This window comes from Eurytemora carolleeae, unplaced genomic scaffold (assembly GCF_000591075.1).
Source record: "Eurytemora carolleeae unplaced genomic scaffold, Eaff_2.0 scaffold13, whole genome shotgun sequence".
In the NCBI taxonomy this organism is placed as follows: Eukaryota; Metazoa; Arthropoda; class Copepoda; order Calanoida; family Temoridae; genus Eurytemora; species Eurytemora carolleeae.
In genome coordinates, this window is record NW_019402181.1 from 241532 (window position 1) to 262655 (window position 21124).

The 21124-nt window shown below is 32.0% G+C and overlaps 2 protein-coding genes across 6 annotated transcripts; both read right to left on the reverse strand.

Moving 5' to 3' along the window:
- Positions 1-776: 776 nt before the first annotated feature.
- Positions 777-12399, reverse strand: LOC111718132 (uncharacterized). Its single transcript, XM_023493643.1, has 16 exons — positions 12310-12399; positions 11375-11424; positions 10395-10471; positions 9554-9615; positions 8816-8928; positions 8229-8328; positions 7558-7666; positions 6117-6222; positions 5113-5246; positions 4946-5052; positions 4230-4342; positions 3989-4091; positions 2869-2984; positions 2552-2653; positions 1862-1963; positions 777-906 (listed from the first exon to the last, which is right to left on the reverse strand). The coding sequence occupies exons 1-16, from the start codon at positions 12368-12370 to the stop codon at positions 814-816; spliced, it is 1548 nt and encodes a 515-aa protein (XP_023349411.1). The 5' UTR covers positions 12371-12399; the 3' UTR covers positions 777-813.
- Positions 12400-13643: 1244 nt separating this feature from the next.
- Positions 13644-21014, reverse strand: LOC111718155 (protein atonal homolog 7). 5 transcript variants are annotated; one of them, XM_023493669.1, is made up of 7 exons: positions 19926-20956; positions 19558-19605; positions 18054-18118; positions 17858-17879; positions 17744-17798; positions 17452-17474; positions 13644-13733 (listed from the first exon to the last, which is right to left on the reverse strand). In XM_023493669.1, the coding sequence occupies exons 1-7, from the start codon at positions 20175-20177 to the stop codon at positions 13725-13727; spliced, it is 474 nt and encodes a 157-aa protein (XP_023349437.1). In that variant the 5' UTR covers positions 20178-20956; the 3' UTR covers positions 13644-13724. The 5 variants fall into 5 exon arrangements, 4 of the variants coding, with proteins under 4 accessions (XP_023349437.1, XP_023349438.1, XP_023349435.1 ...); XM_023493670.1 differs by lacking the exons at positions 13644-13733; positions 19926-20956 and adding exons at positions 16515-16606; positions 20963-21014; XM_023493667.1 differs by lacking the exon at positions 13644-13733 and adding an exon at positions 16515-16606.
- Between the last annotated feature and the right edge of the window lie 110 nt (positions 21015-21124).

The window sequence follows — 21124 nt, forward strand, 5'->3', positions numbered from 1 at the left end:
CCTGGTATATGTACTCCTAGTATATGTACTTCCTGTATATGTACTTCTGGTATATGTACTCCTGGTATATGTACTCCTGGTATATGTACTACTGGCATATATACTCCTGGTATATGTACTACTGGTATATATACTACTGGTGTATGTACTACTGTTATATATACTCCTGGTATATGTACTACTGGTATATATACTCCTGGTATATGTACTCCTAGTATATGTACTTCCTGTATATGTACTACTGGTATATGTACTCCTGGTATATGTACTCCTGGTATATGTACTCCTGGTATATGTACTCCCAGTATATGTACTACTGGTATATGTACTACTGGTTTACCAGTAGTACATATACTATCAGGTCGTGTATCAGTAGAAGAGAAAACTGTAATGGCGAACCATATACGTTTACTATACACTATACACTGCATATGCACAATATTTCATTTATTATCTTAACAGATTTAACCAGAGGACATAATAATTCACCCTCTTATATATTACACTAGAAACAGAACATAAAATAAGACATTTCAAATTTAAAATCTCTTTAATTCATTGTTATAAATGCTTTCAAAAATATTTATAAGCTCAAATTCAGAGTTTACAGAATAAACATGTAGATTTTTTAATCTATTCTAAAATACGACAAATTTGAATTTTTTTAAATGGTGTATATTTTTTACTTAATATAGTACGCTTTTAAAACAAACGATTTAGGCAAAGAAAAATGGATTTTTTGGATTGAAACATTTAGGGTTTTATATTTTTCTACAGCAATTAAAAAAAATTTATTTGATTAATGATAATCTTTCATCCAAAATATAAAAGTTGAGCTGGACCCAGAGGACCTCCATTGAGAAGCAGGACCATCCCTTCTCTGGCCCAAACACGGGAATATTTACCCTGAAATTAATCAATGTATGTACAGTCGTTTATATCAATACAATGATGACGACTTTCGATTTCAATTTTGATTACTACGAAGCTAAACAGCATGGATACACATGAACATGATAACAAAGAGAAGTTGTAAAGTAACCTAGCTTCTGTTTTGTTTACAACATAGTAAACTTGGAATTTGAAAAAAGCTTGTTTTAAATCAAAACTTAATTTTTAAAAATCGTCTTCATTGTATTTAAATAAACGCCGACCACTGTATACTTAAGGTAAGGAGGATAGGGATTGTGTTAAATATATGGAGTGCATTCAAAATACTCCGCAGTGCAATATTCACAAACCCTATTCCCCGTATCTTTAGAATACATACAGGGTGTCCCCTATCATATTAGGCTATTTTAATGCGATTTTCTAAGGATCCATGTGAGATATATTTTTTTCTCATGTTAAACATGGTTGCCTTACAGGGGAGTTTAACCCTTGGAACTTCGTTAGCAAAAAGTCGCTCGATCAATGGAACCCTCTCACTAACTTTAACATGTGAATATTTAATGAACATATAGTTTATCAAAGCTCTTTAGTCTTTGTTGAATAGTAAATATAAATTCCGCCGCTATGTTGTTGACAGTGACTTTGTACGATTGTACCAAAGCAAATCTATCTCGAGATAGATAGATATTTAAAAAACTTAGGAAGCGCATCTATATAGAATATCGTCGTCCAAAAAACAAGCCCGTTAATAGTATAATATGATAGGCGACACCCTGTACCTTAGAATAATCATGCATTTTCAAATACTAGGTTCAAAATCAACAACAACAATACTATTGATAAATAACAATGTTTATGTTTGATGAATTTTTTTAAAATAAATTCTTAGATCTTTTCTTTAAACAAAAATTATTCGAACCAGATGCATAGAATATAAAGGATGTATAATTGGTACCAATGATATATAAACCTGTGCTGGTATCTGAGCAAGCTTTACTCCGGTATACAGATCACGTATAACAAGACCTCTATAGTTACTGCTCATGGAGAGAACTGTATCGGATTCAGGAACCTTTATAAATCAGGGGGAAAGATTAAAAGATTATAGGCTAAGTTTTTTTCTTTAGCTTTTGAAACTAAAAACATGGTTTCCAGCAGAATTGCATGCGAACCATGCACTATGTATGTAATCTACTAAGCATATATAAATATACATTCTTCTATAAATATAAAGTTGCAATCTCTGTTTGTCTGTTTGTTTCATATCATAACTCAGGGACCCCTGGACCGATTTTCCTTAAATTTTGATTTGGGAACTCGGGAGAACCACGGGAATGTTCTTATTTTGATTTTGAGATTCTAAATCGACTTTGTGCCGATAAACGGCATGAGTAATTTATAGTAACCTAGGCAGCGCTGGGTTCACACTACTTCTGTAAAGCATAATCATAGGAATTTTTATTCATACATCTATATTTGTTAATAGTATGATTGGGGTGTCTGTCATCTGTTTGTTTGTATGAACCCCTTAACCGATGTATCCCAAATGTTGATCTTGACTCTGTAATATCTAATGAACATAAATACCTGGATACAATTTTATACAAATTTATACAAATATCATATTTTATTTAGACATGAATCCAATGAATATATATACCTGGATACAAGGAAGGTTTTCTCCAAATATTGATGAGTTCTCTATATACTGCATAGATCTCCAGAGTCTGGATACAGATAGACAACCAGGAGATGGATTTGGCTAGAAAATAGTTTATTTAGTTAAAAATTGCGAAGCAATTGCTTCAGTTTCTATTGAGAAGGAAATCAAGTCTATCGATGTTCTAAAATATTTGAATTATTTAATAAATATCTCCAGCTGGTTGAAAATTAAAGACATCAAAATTCAAAGTTGTCCTGAGCCTAGGTCTTTAATCTTCAGAAATCAAACTTAATACATCAAGTTAATATTTCTACCTCTTGTTGTTTTGATTCTTTTATCTGATAAACGTTGAGAGAGATTCCTTTATGTTCTTTTTGTGAGAAAACAAGATGATTCTTCAGGAGGGAACAGTAGGTTAGGTAGGAATACCCTGAACAGTAGGTTAGGTAGGAATACCCTGAACAGTAGGTTAGGTAGGAATACCCTGAGCAGTAGGTTAGGTAGGAATACTCTGAACAGTAGGTTAGGTAGGAATACCCTGAACAGTAGGTTAGGTAGGAATACCCTGAACAGTAGGTTAGGTAGGAATACCCTGAAAATTAGGTTAGGTAGGAATACTCTGAACAGTAGGTTAGGTAGGAATACCCTGAACAGTAGGTTAGGTAGGAATACCCTGAACAGTAGGTTGGGTAGGAATACCCTGAACTGTAGGTTAGGTAGGAATACCCTGAACAGTAGGTTAGGTAGGAATACCCTGAAAATTAGGTTAGGTAGGAATACTCTGAACAGTAGGTTAGGTAGGAATACTCTGAACAGTAGGTTAGGTAGGAATACCCTGAGCAGTAGATTAGGTAGGAATACCCTGAACAGTAGGTTAGGTAGGAATACCCTGAACAGTAGGTTAGGTAGGAATACCCTGAACAGTAGGTTGGGTAAGAATACCCTGAACTGTAGGTTGGGTAGGAATACCCTGAACAGTAGGTTAGGTAGGAATACCCTGAACAGTAGGTTAGGTAGGAATACCCTGAACAGTAGGTTAGGTAGGAATACCCTGAAAATTAGGTTAGGTAGGAATACTCTGAACAGTAGGTTAGGTAGGAATTCCTCGAAACAATAAGTCAAGAAGTAGTACACTGAACATCCTATGTTTGTAGAAATATAAAGGAATTGAGTCTTTGTCACAAACTCTGATTTTCAATTTCCTATATCTCTGGAACCCAATGTCGTGGACATTAAATATTTCAAGCTATGAACCCTGTTAGATAGAATTTTCAAAGTTTGAAATATCAAACGATTACATTATCAGAGAGCAAGGATATAGCGATACAAAAACCTATGTTTGTGACAAAGACTCCATTCCTTTAGCGATTTATAAAATTGTAGATAATCATGTTTTCTTCTTTATCGACCATTTGAAATATGATAAAATTTTACCCGAAGCAGTTAGATGAAGGTTCGTCTCATTATTTTCAGAATTGTTTCCAGTCAAAACCATTCCAAAATCAGATTGGAAAATATAGTCAAGAAGCAGATTTCCCTGAAAGAAACAAAAATGAACCATCTCTCAAATATTTTAAGTGCGCAATGTGTTGTTTTAAATTTACACCTTGCACATGTGTGATATGATTTGCAAAATGTATGTTTTATCGATCATAATACAGTTTATACCATACACCTGGGTATCCCACACCCGCCATACAGTTTCTAGAGGGTAATCTGAACCATAGAGTTGACCCTCCAGATATATTCCTCCATCATAGAACAGTAGGTTAGCCGTGTATCTAGTATCTAAATTCAAATACAGGATTTGCAACATTTTCAAGGTTTTCTGCGGAATGGAAAAATTGTTGTGCTCAAATTCCGCATTTTTAAAGCTTTCTCACGAAAGAAAAACTTCACGAATTTCGCACAAATCGGGATGTTAAGTAATAATGCAAATTGTCGAATCAATTGGCCACAAATGTTAAATGTCAAATGCATGCAACAATAGTCATTATTTGCATCAACAAATATAGCAGAGATTTGCACTATATAGTAAAAAGTTGTTCGCGCAATTTTAGTCCAGGGTTTCCGCGCAAACATCGCGCAATTTATGAAAATGTTTGCGCTTGCTGAATTCGCAATTATATTTGCGGAATTTGCTTCCGGTGGAAATGCCAAACATTATACATAAAGAAAACACGCCTCATTGCACTATTTGTATTTTAATCAGCGCACAGGAATGCGCAAGTCACTTATATAGAAAACCACAATTTAAAATGATAACTTTTCGCACACAAGATGAGATATGAGAGATAAGATGGAAAAGGAGTATCTTTTTATTATAAGTCTACGTTTCTGAGAACCCTCCAAAAAATCATGTTTTGAGGACACCCTTTCTATTTTGTTTACCTATTAAAGATGAAATGTTGAACTGAAAAAGAATATCTCCAGAAATGGAAGAATAAACAAACCCGTCTCGAGATTCAACATTTCCTTCTCCAGAAGTGGTGTAAGCACTGAACAAAGAATTACCAAACCATCAAATATTTTTAAAACATTCTAAAAATTGTTTAAACCTGATAAAAATCGTATGTTTAGAGGATTGAATATGACTGAGTAGGATAGTTTCAAGAAAGTATCCGTCCTCTAGAAAGATCCACTGGGTTTCAACTCCACTCTCAATATCTAACACTGGAACACATGTATCTCCCTAAAATATTAAGATTTAATGAAAATTATGATAAGGTTTTATTTTTAACAAATTCTTCACAAAATTCGTAATCCCAAAAAGTCGTTTAGGACCATTATGCATTACCCAGAGGATCAATAATTACAAGAAAAAGAATTAAAAAAGACATGTTATAAGTTATATTGAATAATTCATATCTTTTAAACCTTATAATCTAATATCATATAAATTTTAATAAATTGTTTTCTACTGATATATCTTTTTTAAGGTGTAAGTGAACATTTATAAACATTCCAGAATTTACAGTATTTGTGTAACTAATGGACCTGCAGTTTTTGCATAATTAATACGCAGACGTTAAGAGAATTTCTAAAGTTGTTTTCCAAGTTTCTTCGTGATAAATTATCGCTGACATTTTGTGTTTCAAGGAATCAGCGCCAAGATATAAGTAGCTAATTTTTATTGCATAAAACGTTGACTTTAAGCGCAGAAGTTTTATTTCTCTGTTTTAGTCAATTAGCTTTGAAGCTAAGAAATAAAAAAGGACTGTAAGCGTAAATTCAACTAACCCTTCATGCAAAGGTTGTAATGTCCGAGTTACAACAATATATTTAAAATCTTAAATCTTAAAAAAGTATGAATTAGATATCAATGTTTATAATTTTGAAAACTGTTTAATTTCAATTGTGATTTCTCGATAAAAGGGACTAGCGCATTCTGCTGCAGAAAACTTAAAGGAATTATCAGAATCAAACACTTATCCTAGAAAAACTACAATATTGATCTGATGAGAATCTATTATTTTCCATCTTTGCATTGAGGGTCAACTGAAATTACGCTTACAGTCCCTTTAAGCGGGTGTGATGCGCCCTGAATTGTCATATAAATTACCTTGTAACCATATGCTATTTGTCCGAACTGTGAAGTAACTGAGAGACCTAATCCTGTAACCCCCAGGTGTAAAGTATAAATACTGTCAAAATGCTCTGCAAGAATCCTGAAGAAAAAAAAGTTGTTAGAAAAACGACAAGAATAAGATGATAGAAAAAAGGCTTAGTCGTAAACAAAACAGCTCAATCAATTCTTTAAAAAAAATATTTTATTTTGAGTGAAAGGTTTAATGTTAATGTTAAAATTTATATTGTATATACTACAATATTCATTCTCGTTAAATCAATCAATTAATCAACTAGCGTTTCAAGTTTGTCAATCATTAATATGAATAATATTTGGCAGGCACTCAACTAGACCCGTGATAAAAAAGTTTGACAAGAAAATTCTAAAACTATATTTTTAATAAGTTCACAACATTGTGTTAGTACATTACCTTTAGAGAAACAATTAAGGGAAAGGTTGGTTTAATTTACATGAATCTGGGTTCTTTTGTTTTTTGCTTTTGTTTTGTGGTAATTTATCAAATTTTATAAACACCAAGCTACCAATCCAATGAGGCTCAGTCCAAGGGGAAAATCATACAAATAAAAAAATTTATCTCTCAATCAACTATTATGTTTTGACCGGCTATGGATAATAAACGTAAATATGTATGTCGACGTTTTGCCATATCTAAATCTACATATATATATTTTATAAATATAAAGTTGTAATCTTTGATTGTCTGTTTGTTTGTCCGATCATAACTAAGGAACCCCTGGACCGATTTGCCTCACACTTTTATATTGTAACTCCGAGAACAACGGGAATGTTCTTAGCTTGGTTTTGAAATTCTAAATTGAGTAAGTTGACACTTAAATGGAAAAATAACTAAAATCATGATTTCGGACAAAGGTGGGAGTAACTTTGAGTAACCTGGGCAGAACTTGGTATTCAGATAGAAAACCTGAGATAGAAAACCCTGTATATTAGATATTAATATTTAGTATTAGAGTAAATACCTGAGATAGAAAACCCTGTATATTAGATATTAATATTTAGTATTCAAGTAAATACCTGAGATAGAAAACCCTGTATATTAGATATCAATATTTAGTATTCAAGTATACCTGAGATAGAAAACCCTGTATATTAGATATTAATATTCAGTATTCAAGTATATATCTGAGATAGAAAACCCTGTATATTAGATATTAATATTTAGTATTCAAGTAAATACCTGAGATAGAAAACCCTGTATATTAGATATTAATATTTAGTATTAAAGTATATACATGAGATAGAAAACCCTGTATATTAGATATTAATATTTAGTATTGAAGTATATACATGAGATAGAAAACCCTGTATATTAGATATTAATATTTAGTATTAAAGTATATACATGAGATAAAAAACCCTGTATATTAGATATTAATATTAGTATTCAAGTAAATACCTGAGATAGAAAAGCATTCCCTGTTGAAGAACAATTATACAATTCGCACGAAGAAAAACTTTATTGATCTTCGCTGAGAACATAAACGTCTGTTGTACAGCTTCAACTCCTGTATATGTTAGCTCTGTGTACTTATGTAAATTTAAAATTCGGTGATGGGGATGGACAAAACCTCTCACGGGCAGCCGTAGTACATTTAAATTTCCGAGCCGGGTCAACCTTTCCGGTCCCAGTTTGTACTGTATCGCCCGGACATTGGGTAAATAAAGCAGACACTTAATAGGACTAGCCAGTGCAACAAGGTTGACGCGATCAGACTTTAGGTTGAATTCACTTTTACAGAAGGATCAAAGGTGCGTGCTCTGTAGAGAAAAAAAAGTATGTGTTATTTTCATATTTTATTGAAAATATATTTTGGTCTGTCAGTTCTTCAGATTGTTTCTGTCATGAAGATTAAAAACAAACTTATGTAAAGTTTCTTTGCATGTACATTTTACACATAGTACATCATTGATAAAAGTTCTTGAAGAGTTTGTAATTTCTGTTCCTAATCCATTTACCATTCATCAAAAAACACAATTAAATTTATTTTAAAAAGGAACAAAAGTAAAAAAATAAATGATCACATATTTATAAATAATTGAATTTTTTCTTTAAGTATAATATTTTACCTGAGGATAGGTTCCAAAGCAGTATTCGTCCTTTACTAGTCCCAACAACTAGATGTTTTCCATCACAATCAAAACTACAGGCAAGTTCATCTTCCAATACCTAAACTTTAAAAATTTTATTCTAAATTTAAATTAACTAAAGCATGCAATATACTTTATTCAATTTTGATGGACTTTATCACACCTAATATTTCCCGTTGTAGGGTGATTAAGTGACTTTATTGCCCTATACAAAAGGGTGAAAAAGTAACTTTTTCACTCTGCTATTAAAATTTCAAATTTCATACCTAATTTTTCTCATTGTAGGGTGATAAAGTTACTTAATCACCCTACAACAGGTTAATTAAGTAACTTTATAGACCTGCTTTTAAATAATTTGAGTAAAACTGAATACAACTATACATGTTATTCAAATGGGTATCGTGCGTACGTGCGAAAAAGTTTTTGCTGTGATTTTTTATTTTTGTTTTCGATCAAAATAAAAATCCCGGCAAAAACTTTTTCGTACTTAATAATACGCATTACAATGACATAATAGATATCAGTTAACTTAAAATGTCTTTCAGGTTCTGATAAAGGTTCATTACCTGGGTTGGGTTTAGTATCTTTGTTTCGTAGTTTCCAGTTCTATAATTTCTTCTTAATCTTATTCTGTATCCAACATACTCGGACCAGGTACATCTCGGTTCCAACAGATATCCTTTATTGTGTGTATAGTTAACTCAAATTTATATCCTTTATTGTGTTTATAGTTAAAGTATATATAAATCTTACATCCAACATATTCAGACCAGAATACATCTCAACTCTAATATATATCCTTTATTGTGTTTATAGTTAATGTATATATAAACCTTGTATCCAATATATTCAGACCAGGATACATCTTAACTCTAATATATATCCTTTATTGTGTTTATAGTTAAAGTATATATATAAATCTTATATCCAATATATTCAGACCAGGATACATCTCCACTCCTATATATATCCTGTATTGTGTTTAAAGTTAAAGTATAAAGAAATCTTGTATCCAATATATTCAGACCAGTATACATCTTAACTCTAATATATATCCTTTATTGTGTTTATAGTTAAAGTATATATAAATCTTATATCCAATATATTCAGACCAGGATACATCTCCACTCCTATAAATATCCTGTATTGTGTTTAAAGTCAAAGTATAAAGAAATCTTGTATCCAATAAGTTTATAAAAATTAATTAGAAATCTTTAAAATAGGTTTTTATTATTTCAAACAAAATGTTCCTAATTTCGAAATTTCATAAATGTTACGGTTTCTGAACCGTTAAGTACACTGACCAGCATGTTTGGTAGATATCCAGCTGAGGTCAGGAACCTCGGGAGCAGCTGTACAATCACAACTGTAATAAAGATGTTTGTTAATATGAATTCTTTTTGTAATAAACTACAAATTATTGCAATAGGGATAATTTCAGTGACATAGCTGAGTTTTGAGCTGGGTCTCTGAGATTGTTAGATTTAATATTAGCTTAAAGAGACTTTAACCTATATTAAGTGTCATATCTGATTCACGACGATACTATTACAGTGACACAGCTGAGTTTTGAGCTGTGTCTCTGAGATTATTAGATTTAATATTAGCTTAAAGAGACTTTAACCTATATTAAGTGACATAGCTGAGTTTTGAGCTGTGTCTCTGAGATTATTAGATTTAATATTAGCTTAAAGAGACTTTAACCTATATTAAGTGTCATATCTGATTCACGACGATACTATTTAAATCATTGTCTGATAATCTACCACGAAAATATCCACACTTAAGCCGAACATGAAGTGCCTTCTGGAAGTTTGTGACGTCACTTTTACTTTTTATTAAAATGATAATGAAATATTTCCATTTGAAAGCATCGATTGCAATTGCAATAGCACTTTTTTTTAAGTTTTCATTTTAAGATTATTTTTTAGGAATATATTCTAAACGTTTGGAGAGGTGTTCTACGTTACTATAGGGTGCCAAAAAAACTGTTTATATGGCACTAAAGACTCTTTAGAAATCGTATTTCTAAAACAAAGAACAGAGCATGGAGATGTTGCAGCGTTGGGTGACACCCGCGATCATATCTTTAAAATTGTTCACCACATGAAATGAAATACATTTTTGTAGCTTCGACGGCTATACCTAACAAATCCTTCTCTATGGGCCAGTGATCTCCAGATATAAGGAGTATCAAGTAATCTTCTCCAATCCTTGCACACCTAGAGAGAGGTCAATTAAATACTTTTCGAAGAAATCCTTTTTGTTTAAAAATAAACTATTTCAGAGCGGTAATAAAAAACTATTCTGCAGAGTTTATTTCTACCCTATTCTAATCAAATCAAATAATATATATTTGAAACCTATATCTGATGTTTTTATTTTTCTAATCAAAATATTTGATATGAAAAATCATAATTTTACAAGTAATGCTACTTCTTCAAGAATCTGTTCAAACGTACCTGAGATAGTTTTAGAACACTTCTTGTATCCAAGATACTGATAAAATGTACCTGAGATAGTTTTAGAACACTTCTTGTATCCAAGATACTGATAAATTGTACCTGAGATAGTTTTAGAACACTTCTTTTATCCAAGAATCTGATCAAATGTACCTGAGATAGTTTTAGAACACTTCTTGTATCCAAGATACTGATAAAATGTACCTGAGATAGTTTAAGAGCACTTCTTGTATCCAAGATACTGATAAAATGTACCTGAGATAGTTTTAGAACACTTCTTGTATCCAAGATACTGATAAAATGTACCTGAGATAGTTTTAGAACACTTCTTTTATCCAAGAATCTGATAAAATGTACCTGAGATAGTTTTAGAACACTTCTTGTATCCAAGATACTGATAAAATGTACCTGAGATAGTTTTAGATGACTTCTTGTATCCAAGATACTGATAAAATGTACCTGAGATAGTTTTAGAACACTTCTTGTATCCAAGAATCTGATCAAATGTACATGAGATAGTTCTAGAACACTTCTTGTATCCAAGAATCTGATAAAATATACCTGAGATAGTTTTAGAACACTTCTTGTATATAAGATACTGATAAAATGTACCTGAGATAGTTTTAGAACACTTCTTGTATCCAAGAATCTGATCAAATGTACCTGAGATAATTTTAGAATGCTTCTTGTATCCAAGAATCGGATCACTAAATCTAGAAATATCAAATTAATGGAACAAATGTACATTTCAAAGAAGTTTATACAGATTGTCAGCTTTCGCATCCATATTCAACCAAGGACACAATTCGTTGAATTAAAGAGGTCGCTGAACTACCTACAGCCGGTTCAAATCCTGAATCACCGATTATAAGTTTTCATGAATCTTTAACCTTTAATCAGTGATTCAGGATTTGATCAGTGATTCCAGATTTGATCAGTTATTAAAGATTTGATCAGTGATTCAGGATTTGATCAGTGATTTAAGATTTGATCAGTGATTCAAGATTTGATCAGTGATTCAAGATTTGATCAGTGATTCAAGATTTGATCAGTGATTCCAGATTTAATCAGTGATTCAAGATTTGATCAGTTATTCAAGATTTGACCAGTGATTCAAGGTTTGATCAGTAATTCAAGATTTGCCCAGTGATCCAAGATTTGATCAGTGATTCAAGATTTGATCAGTGATTCAAGATTTGATCAGTTTTTCAAGATTTGGTCAGTGATTCAAGATTTGATCAGTGATTCAAGATTTGATCAGTGATTCAAGATTTGATCAGTTATTCAAGATTTGACCAGTGATTCAAGGTTTGATCAGTGATTCATGATTTGATCAGTGATTCAAGATTTGATTAGTGATTCAAGATTTGAACCGGCGCAGCGGTAGTCTAGCGACCTCTCATTATTCATTAAATTCGGTCCCAAGACACTTAGATGTTTGTCTGTAACCTTTTATACATACTTGATCGTAACAGAGGTGATACAATTTAAATTGAAGAAAAATAAAATTGAAGAAAAATCTAAAGTCAACCTGTTTTTTTATAAAAAAAGCGACAAATAAAATTCTTGTAATATATGAGGAATTAAATTTTACTTACATTCTATGATAGAGTTGAGACCGTGTTGATCTAGATAATTTAAAAAATCCAGTCTCGACATTTTTTATTTATGTTTATTTTCATCCATCGACTGAAATTAATGTAATTTTCACATTTTCTGAAAAATGTTAGTCCTTTTTATGGGTTGTCTTTTCATAGCTCTGCAAAACATTTCAACTTGATGTAACAAATTTAACACAAAAAACCGATTTTCCTCAAATTTTGATTGTGGAATTCTGCAAACAACGGGAATGTTATAAGCTTGGATTTAACATTCTATGTTTTATGTAGGTTAAGTACAATAACTTTTTTTATAGAAAGTTTAGTTTCCAGACAGAGTCGGGTTCCCAGCCTAGTTTTTATATGAAGTAACGAACTAATTGTTTTCACATTGCTAGTAGTATACATAGTATAAAAAGTGTGTTTATCAAAGGAAAGTCCTCTAAATACTAGGCTGAGATAGATCTGCATTTTTTAGATTAATCTTCTTTGAATCTACATTTATTTGAATATTTCTACCCGCAGTCAGTTTTAGGATCACAAAATCTTTCTAATTCTTTAAACTGAACCGAAATACGATTCCTTTTTTGAATTTTTTTATATAATTATTAAAAATATTCGACATTAGTGCACTACAGAATAATTAATTAGTAAAAGTAGGATGTGTACTTTTTCCTCAGTACACTTTGGCCAAATGCCACTATTGATAAAGATCCAAATATCGTAAAATTGAGTTTTAAAAAACCTGAATATTTTGACCTGAGAATTTATTAAATATTAAATGAGACGAATAAAATGCAGATCAGCAGGATTCATCAGGTGAGCATCAGTATTTCAGAGGGGGGGGTGGGGTAGAATGGTTAATTGAAAACGAGTTCCTTCAAAAGGTCTGACAACTGTATAATATTTATTTAAAGGAAGTCTGCGTCTATTTGAGCATGAAGTAATTTGTGGGAATTGGAACACAGTATACCTTCTACCCCTCAGAGGTGTTCCTGAGGGCCAGAATAATCGGTACTTTCCGTTAAAAAAAGTTAACATAACACATGGTTTCCTTATGTATTTTATAAATAAGATGGAAATATTTAATTGTTTCTTTATTGATTATTTTGTCCAATAGCCATCTTTGACTGGTAAGTTTTAGTTTGTTTGTAACCCATATGCTAAATATTGGGTTATTCTTAAAAGGCAAACAATCTTTTAAAAATGAAAACTATTTTATTTAAATAATCATCAATTTTATTTTCCGACAACCAAATTCAGTCAAAAGTACATATAATCGCTTAATCTTAGAATAAAAGCAAAAAGTACTCAACTGCCAATANTGGTTTAACTGATATTACCCGGACAAAAATAATGAATCCTAAATGGTTTGGACCGGATTCTAACAGCAGTCCTTATACAGCCAGGTTTCGTTACTTGTCCTAAACAGATTAAATACAGTTGAAGGGGAGAACAAAACTCCAGGTTGTTGTTATACTAGAGTTTACAATTCTAAAGGTTAGGAAAAATATCTGGGCTAGGGAGGAGAAATGAAAGATAGTGCAAGACAGGGATAGGAAGTTGATTGGAGGAATGATAAATGAAATGTAGGTATAAATAAAACAGACATAGGGGCTGGAAAGGATTTAATCATGTATGTCTAATGAAAGAGAGAAGTGTTTATGGATGAAAAAAAAAAATCAATTTGTTTTCGATTTGAATGAATTTTAAGGATGAACAGAGAGTAAAAAAATGGAGAGGGATTAAGACAAGATTTTGCGACGGAGGAGGAATAAATATAGAGATGAATAAGGGACAGGAGGGATGAGAAGTGAAAAGTAGGGATGAATAAGTGACGGGAGGAATGAGAAATGAAAAAAAGGGATAATAAGGAACGGGGCGGATGAGAATTAAAAAGAAGGGATGATAAGGGACGGGCGGGATGAGAAATGAAAAGTATGAATGATAAGGAACAGGGGGGATGAGGATTAAAAAGAAGGGATGATAAGGGACGGGAGGGATGAGAAATGAAAAGTATGGATGATAAGGAACTGGGCGGATGAGAATTAAAAAGAAGGGATGATAAGGGACGGGAGGAATGAGAAATGAAAAGTATGGATGATGAGGAACAGGGCGGATGAGAATTAAAAAGAACGGATGATAAGGGACGGGAGGGATGAGAAATGAAAAGTATGGATGATAAGGGATGAGGATGTTATCTGAACAACGCCCAGTTCACGACTTTAAATTAGTCACACATCATATACATACTAATCTTCTTTAACTTACAAACTCAACGCGCACACACACCCAGCATCTTTGCCAATCTGAAATTGTTTAGTGTGTGTCGGGATATCCAAGATACTGATAAAATGTACCTGAGATAGTTTTAGAACACTTCTTGTATCCAAGATACTGATAAAATGTACCTGAGATAGTTTTAGAACACTTCTTGTATCCAAGAATCTGATCAAATGNAAATGTTGGAGAAATGTTGGAGAAATGTTGGAGAAAAGTTAGAGAAAAGTTGGAGAAAAGTTGGAGAAATATTGGAGAAATGTTGGAGAAATGTTGGAGAAAAGTTAGAGAAAAGTTGGAGAAAAGTTGGAGAAATGTTGGAGAAATGTTGAAGAAATGTTGGAGAAATGTTGGAGAAAAAGGGAAGAAAAGAAGACAAAAAGTTCGAGAAATGTTGGAGAAAACTGGGGGGAAAAGTTGGAGAAATGATGGAGTATATTGACGATCAGCTAGGGGACAAATCTATCACAAGTTGTTAAAAATATTGTCATTCATTTTATTTATAATGAGCTTAAATTTTTATACATATTCGTCTGTGTATTAAGAGTGTGTCTGTATAAACAATATTTATTCGTCTTTGTATTAAGAGTGTGTCTGTGTAAACCACGTCTGTGTATTAAGAGTGTGTCTGTATAAACCACATCAGTGCATGAAGAGTGTGTCTGTATAAACCACGTCTGTGTATTAAGAGTGTGTCTGTATAAACCACGTCTGTGCATTAAGAGTGTGTCTGTATAAACGACGTCTGTGTATTAAGGGTGTGTCTGTATAAACCATGTCTATGTATTAAGAGTGTGTCTGTATAAACGACGTCTGTGTATTAAGTGTGTGTCTGTATAAACCACGTCTGTGTATTAAGAGTGTGTCTGTATAAACCACGTCTGTGCATTAAGAGTGTGTCTGTATAAACCACGTCTGTGTGTAAAGAGTGTGTCTGTATAAACCACGTCTGTGTATTAAGAGTGTGTCTGTATAAACCACGTCTGTGTATTAAAAGTGTGTCAGTATAAACCACGTCTGTGCATTAAGAGTGTGTCTGTATAAACCACGTCTGTGTATAAAGAGTGTGTCTGTATAAACCACGTCTGTGTATTAAGAGTGTGTCTGTATAAACCACGTCTGTGCATTAAGAGTGTGTCTGTATAAACCACGTCTGTGTATAAAGAGTGTGTCTGTATAAACCACGTCTGTGTATTAAGAGTGTGTCTGTATAAACCACGTCTGTGCATTAAGAGTGCGTCTGTATAAACCACGTCTGTGTATAAAGAGTGTGTCTGTATAAACCACGTCTGTGTGTTTCTATGGTCCGAGTTAGTTCTCACATCAATTCTGTTCAAGATAAAGATCTTAATTCAAGAGAACACGACAAAACGATCCTTCTCCTTACTCCCTTCTCTTATCTCCTTCCACCATTCTACTTTCCTTTCCTTTCTACTCTTCTCTTCCTTCCTTTTGTCTTTTTTCTTTCTTTTGTCTTCCTTTTCCCTTTTATCTTCTTACTAGCTTCTTTTTTCCCTTCTCTTTTTTTCCTCCCTCTCTTTTGTCTATTCTTCCCGTTCCTTTTTCCGTTGCCCTTTTCTCCTCGCCGTCCTCCCTTCTCCTTTCCCATTTTCCTTCTCCATTTATCTTCCCTTTTCATCCTTCTCCCTTCAACCTTCTCCATTCCTCTTCCCTCTTCCTCTTTCTCCCTTCAACCTTCTCCATTCCTCTTCCCTCTTCCACCTTCTCCCTTCAACCTTCTCCATTCCTCTTCCCTCTTCCACATTCTCCCTTCAACCTTCTCCATTCCTCTTCCCTCTTCCACCTTCTCCCTTCAACCTTCTCCCTTCAACCTTCTCCATTCCTCTTCCCTCTTCATCCTTTTCCCTTCTCCCTTCTTCCAATTCCTTTATGCTTTCTACTTTCTGTCTACTGTAACAATACACCTGTTTTCAAAACATTTTATTTTTGTTTTATTTATTTACATTTATAAATTTAAAATGTTTTCATCTTCATCATGGATATTATTCTCTTCTCTCTAAAATATATTTTTGAATAAAACATAGATTTGATAAATCATGCCAGATTGGTGAACTAGTCTATAACTTACATATTAAATGTCCAATAATGGCCAATCAAAATTATGTTTCCATATTTTTTATTACTAAAAATAAAATGTATTTCGACAAAGAGTTTAAATATATTTAAAATTTCCATGCCCCCCCTCCCCTCCCTTCCAGGTATTATGTTAAAAGGCAGTCTTTATATGCTTATCTGCTTTGAGAAAAAGCCTGAAGGCATTTTATAAAAAGTTGATTTAATACAACTCATTAAAACAGATGATTTTAAAGCAGTAGTTAAAGAATCTTTAAAGAATATAAGCACTTGTTTTAAACATATATTTTCTAATTCCTAACCTGAAAACTTAAAGGGATTGTAAACCTTTTATATTTAAAGGTTAAAGACTATTTTACATAACAGAATTTATAGAAACTGGGTTCATGAAAGGAATTTCCTTTTCTAGTCTCTCTAGAAACGAAATTAAGTCTTTGTCACAAACTCTGATGTTCTAATCCCAATATATTTGCAACCCAATATCGTAGACTTAATATATTCCAAACTATTTATTCTGTTAGATCATATAATCAAAATTTGAAATGTTAAAATTTACACCAGCAGGTTGCAAAAATACTGGGATTAGAAAAATTTGTGTTTGTATCAAAGACTCAATTCCGTTTAAGTTTTGAAATGATCTAGTGCTAGAAATCATCGCTGTGACAAACGCTAGAATCCCAGTTATTCGGACGATTGGGAAACCAAAAAGCAGGTACAAGAAAATGTCTTTCAGGCATGAGATAAAAACATTTTATATTGAACGTTTACCTCTTGCATTAATGTATCGGTTCCTAAAATATAATAAATATATTTGTTTTAATTTAATTTATAATGAGTGCAATATTATTATTTACAAAAATGAAGAAATTACTATGGATTATAAAAACGGTCATTTTTAAATTTAATCTTAAATAATTTTTTCTTTCACTTTATTAGTGAAGATCTATTTTCGTCGGTTCTCAAGGTTCCTGATTTTAAGAAACAAAAAAGAAAATAAATTTTAGATAAAAAATGATAAAAAATGAAGAAAAACATCTTAAAGAAAAACATTGTCTTTTACCTAAAATAGTTTGTAGTGTAGCTATATATGCAATGGTAGCTTGAAGAATCTTAACCTAAACAATTTTCTTTTTTCTAAGTATAAACTTATGTATAGTATTTAGAAAAGTTATACCTTACTATATTTTTTATCACACCTGCAATCATTAGCATTATTCAAATAAAAAAGGTTTAATAGCATTCTAACTATGAAATATATTAATTATTTTTATTACTGCTTGTCTGGTATAAATTAAAAAAAAATACCATCGATTAATAATCGGTCTTGACTCATGAAGATGGTACTGCCATGGTAGGCTGAATAAAGCTTCCTTTTGTAAATGAGATTGTTCAATTTATCATAAGCAGCATTCACTTTGATCATGCGAAGTCGCTCCTGAAAATATAGAAAACAAAGTTTTTTATAAAAACTCGTTTATATTCTATTATATAATATTTATTATACCAGCTTGGGAAACCCAGTATTGCCTGGAGGTTTCTATATAAAGATCAACCAACTCAACTTATAATTTTTAAACCAGACAAACAAGCAAACACCAAAAAATCCATTCGTCCAAAACTACTGCTTTATATTTATAGATATATTTTTTATGTATATATATTTCATTTAACAGTTCAAAGTCAAACAAAAATAAATTTAAGAATGTTTAAAAAATTAAATGGGTTTCATCCAAAAGATAGATCTATCATCTCGTCGAATTCCAGAAAATGTGGCACTTGATTTAAACAGTTAGGGTTGCAACCTAAATTGCCATGTAAGCATCAAGAATTAGGGACGAATCGGATTTTTGAAGTCCTTAACATCGAGTGCAATTTTCATGAATGTCTGGAAATTTTAGCTACTGAACCAGATATAAAAAAATATTTATCTTAGTTTATTGTCAACTCCAAAACTTAAGCACTTCAACACTTCAAAACTTCGACACTTCAACACTTCAACACTTCAGTACTTCAACACTTGAAAACTTCAACACTTGAAAACTTCAACACTTCAACACTTGAAAACTTCAAAACTTGACAGCTTCAAAACTTCAAAACTGGAAGACTTCAAAACTTCAAAACTTCAAAACTGGAAAACTTCAAAATTTCGAAACTTCAAAACTCTAAACTCCTTATAACTCCATGAATAAATACAAAACATTTAAAAATCTATTTTTTTATTATTTCAGTCAAAAAATGTCTCTGCTATTACAAATATCAAAGGATGCAATTATGCATTTGAATCTTTTATATCACTCTTGAATGTCCTTTGTTTGTTTTGGTTGGGTTGCATGGTATGCATGTTTTGCTAAATCAATTTTGAAGATAAAAAAATGGTCACATTAATGTTTCGTTACAACCCGAATACAGGATTAGTACATGAATATTGAAAAATATGTCTGCACTGCATAAACTGGTTTTAGGGCTCGTCCCGGATTAGACGATATGATACTCTATCATTTTAAAGTTGTTTTTCGTTAATTCATAAAAGTATATTGATTTAAAAAATACAGGTAGTTTAAATTTTTGTCAACAGTTTTGTTTTCAGTATTATCATGAGTACTATTTGTGTTAACCTTCTAGTCGCCAAATCTACAAACATGCCTCCTTATGTATGTTCTATTCATGCCTTAAACTTACATATTTGTACACGGTTCAAGTGCAGTCTTGGTCACCTTCCTGTATTCAAGTATTTGTTTTCATTTTCAAGTACTTTCAGAGAGAAAACCTACATACCCCCCCCCCCCCCAATTTTGGGATTACTAAACTATTTTTGGAACTGTCGATGTTCAAAAATAAATACTAATTCTTCTCTAAAAAGAGCGTATTTCAAACCTTTTCATTTGCAATTTTCCGTTTTGTTTCCTTCTCGAACCCGTTTTTCTAAATTAAAATATAATTACATACGAGGGATGTTTAATAAGGTTTTCTAAATTAAAATATAATTACATACGTGGGATGTTTAATAAGGTTTTCTAAATTAAAATATAATAACATACGTGGGATGTACAATAGGTTTATCAAAAATAATGTAAAGGTACTTCTAGACATCTCACCCCTTTAAAGTTCACTATATTTGTTCTACAGGTTGGATAACCTTAAAAAGTCAAAGGAGGGTAAGCCTTTATTGTAGTAAAGGTCCTTAAAGGTTTGATAGTTGTAATCTACATTTCAGCAAACGAATTAGTATCTTTTCCTAGGACCTCTTTGAAGTAAATGTTGTCCAAATCTTTGTCATTTTTCAAATCTTGCTTTTCAACTTTGTTTGGAGCCCCATAGTAGATGTCAATCTCATCAAAAATCATCAACAAAGAATCCTTGCGAATTTGGTTTGAGAAACTTTCAATTATGTCGAGGACTGTTTCTGGGGTTTTTATGGATTTTTTTCTGCTCAGACATGTCCTCGTTCTGCTCACATTAAACTTTTTCCCTTTTAGTCCACTTGCCGTGTCCATGATTATTCTCCTCTAATGCACTTTGGATCATGTGAAGGGTGTCTGCTTTATTTTTGGAAAGTTTCAAGCACGATTTTATTGTGTATCAGGCATCCCAAGTACCCTCTTTCTCTGGTTGATAATATATAAAACATTCCAGTGCTGTGACAAAGGAGTTAGACAACCTCCGGGAAAAGGCGGATTAGATAAAAATAAAAAGTTTATTGTATAAAGTCCGCTGGAAGAAGACAACCAGGATGGATACAGTAAGATTTGAAAAAAACGTCAAGAAATACCTTTAAAATTTTGTTTGCAAAACTTATTGAACATACCTCGTAGTAACTAGAAAATGTTCAACTAACCCTTTAAGTTTTTAACACTACGCAAGAACGTCTTGCACGAAGTCAAAAGAAAAATTTACTTAATTTCAAAATACTTTTAGTCAGTTAGATGTTACGAAGAAAAGTTATGGTTTTATATTTAATTACAAATAGGTGAACTATCCCTTTAACAACGTATTATTTGTTTCTTCAGAGTTTTAAATGTTTGGCTTAGAAAACCTTGATCTTTAGATATCTTTGCTGGGTTCCGACCAATAAGAGTTCTCTCATTGAATACGCAAAATTTTCCAGCTTCTGATTGGCTGTTCGGTTTCTGTTCGGCACTCTGATTGGTTAAATTTTAAATATTTTCCTGGATATCAAATACAGATAATATTAATCTTGAGATTAAGAAACTGAGTAGAAGAAGGCTTGATCTCGATATCCATAATACAGGAGTTTCGGTTTCCACCTCATATAACTTACATAGGTTTGACTGTTCATTTTAAACTGGCAAAATAACGATAGATTTTATGTTTAAATTTCAATATCATAAACTGTCACACAATTGTGAAATAAAATAAAAATGTTTTATTGTCAATAAATTACAAAAATTACAAAAAACATGTTGTTCTTCTGCATCTTATA

What these genes read in the sequence shown, in the direction of transcription:
- LOC111718155 (XM_023493667.1), bottom strand. Translation starts at nt 20,177, where the DNA reads ATGGACACGGCAAGTGGACTAAAAGGGAAAAAGTTTAATGTGAGCAGA. An exon ending in ACAACATTTACTTCAAAGAG is followed by an intron (nt 19,606 to 19,925) that starts GTCCTAGGAAAA and finishes ATTTTAATTTAG; the next exon opens with AAAAACGGGTTCGAGAAGGA. An exon ending in GGAAAATTGCAAATGAAAAG is followed by an intron (nt 18,119 to 19,557) that starts GTTTGAAATACG and finishes CTATATTTTCAG; the next exon opens with GAGCGACTTCGCATGATCAA.
- LOC111718132 (XM_023493643.1), bottom strand. Translation starts at nt 12,370, where the DNA reads ATGTCGAGACTGGATTTTTTAAATTATCTAGATCAACACGGTCTCAAC. An exon ending in GATATCTACCAAACATGCTG is followed by an intron (nt 8,929 to 9,553) that starts GTCAGTGTACTT and finishes CACACAATAAAG; the next exon opens with GATATCTGTTGGAACCGAGA. An exon ending in AGATACTAAACCCAACCCAG is followed by an intron (nt 8,329 to 8,815) that starts GTAATGAACCTT and finishes TTTAAAGTTTAG; the next exon opens with GTATTGGAAGATGAACTTGC.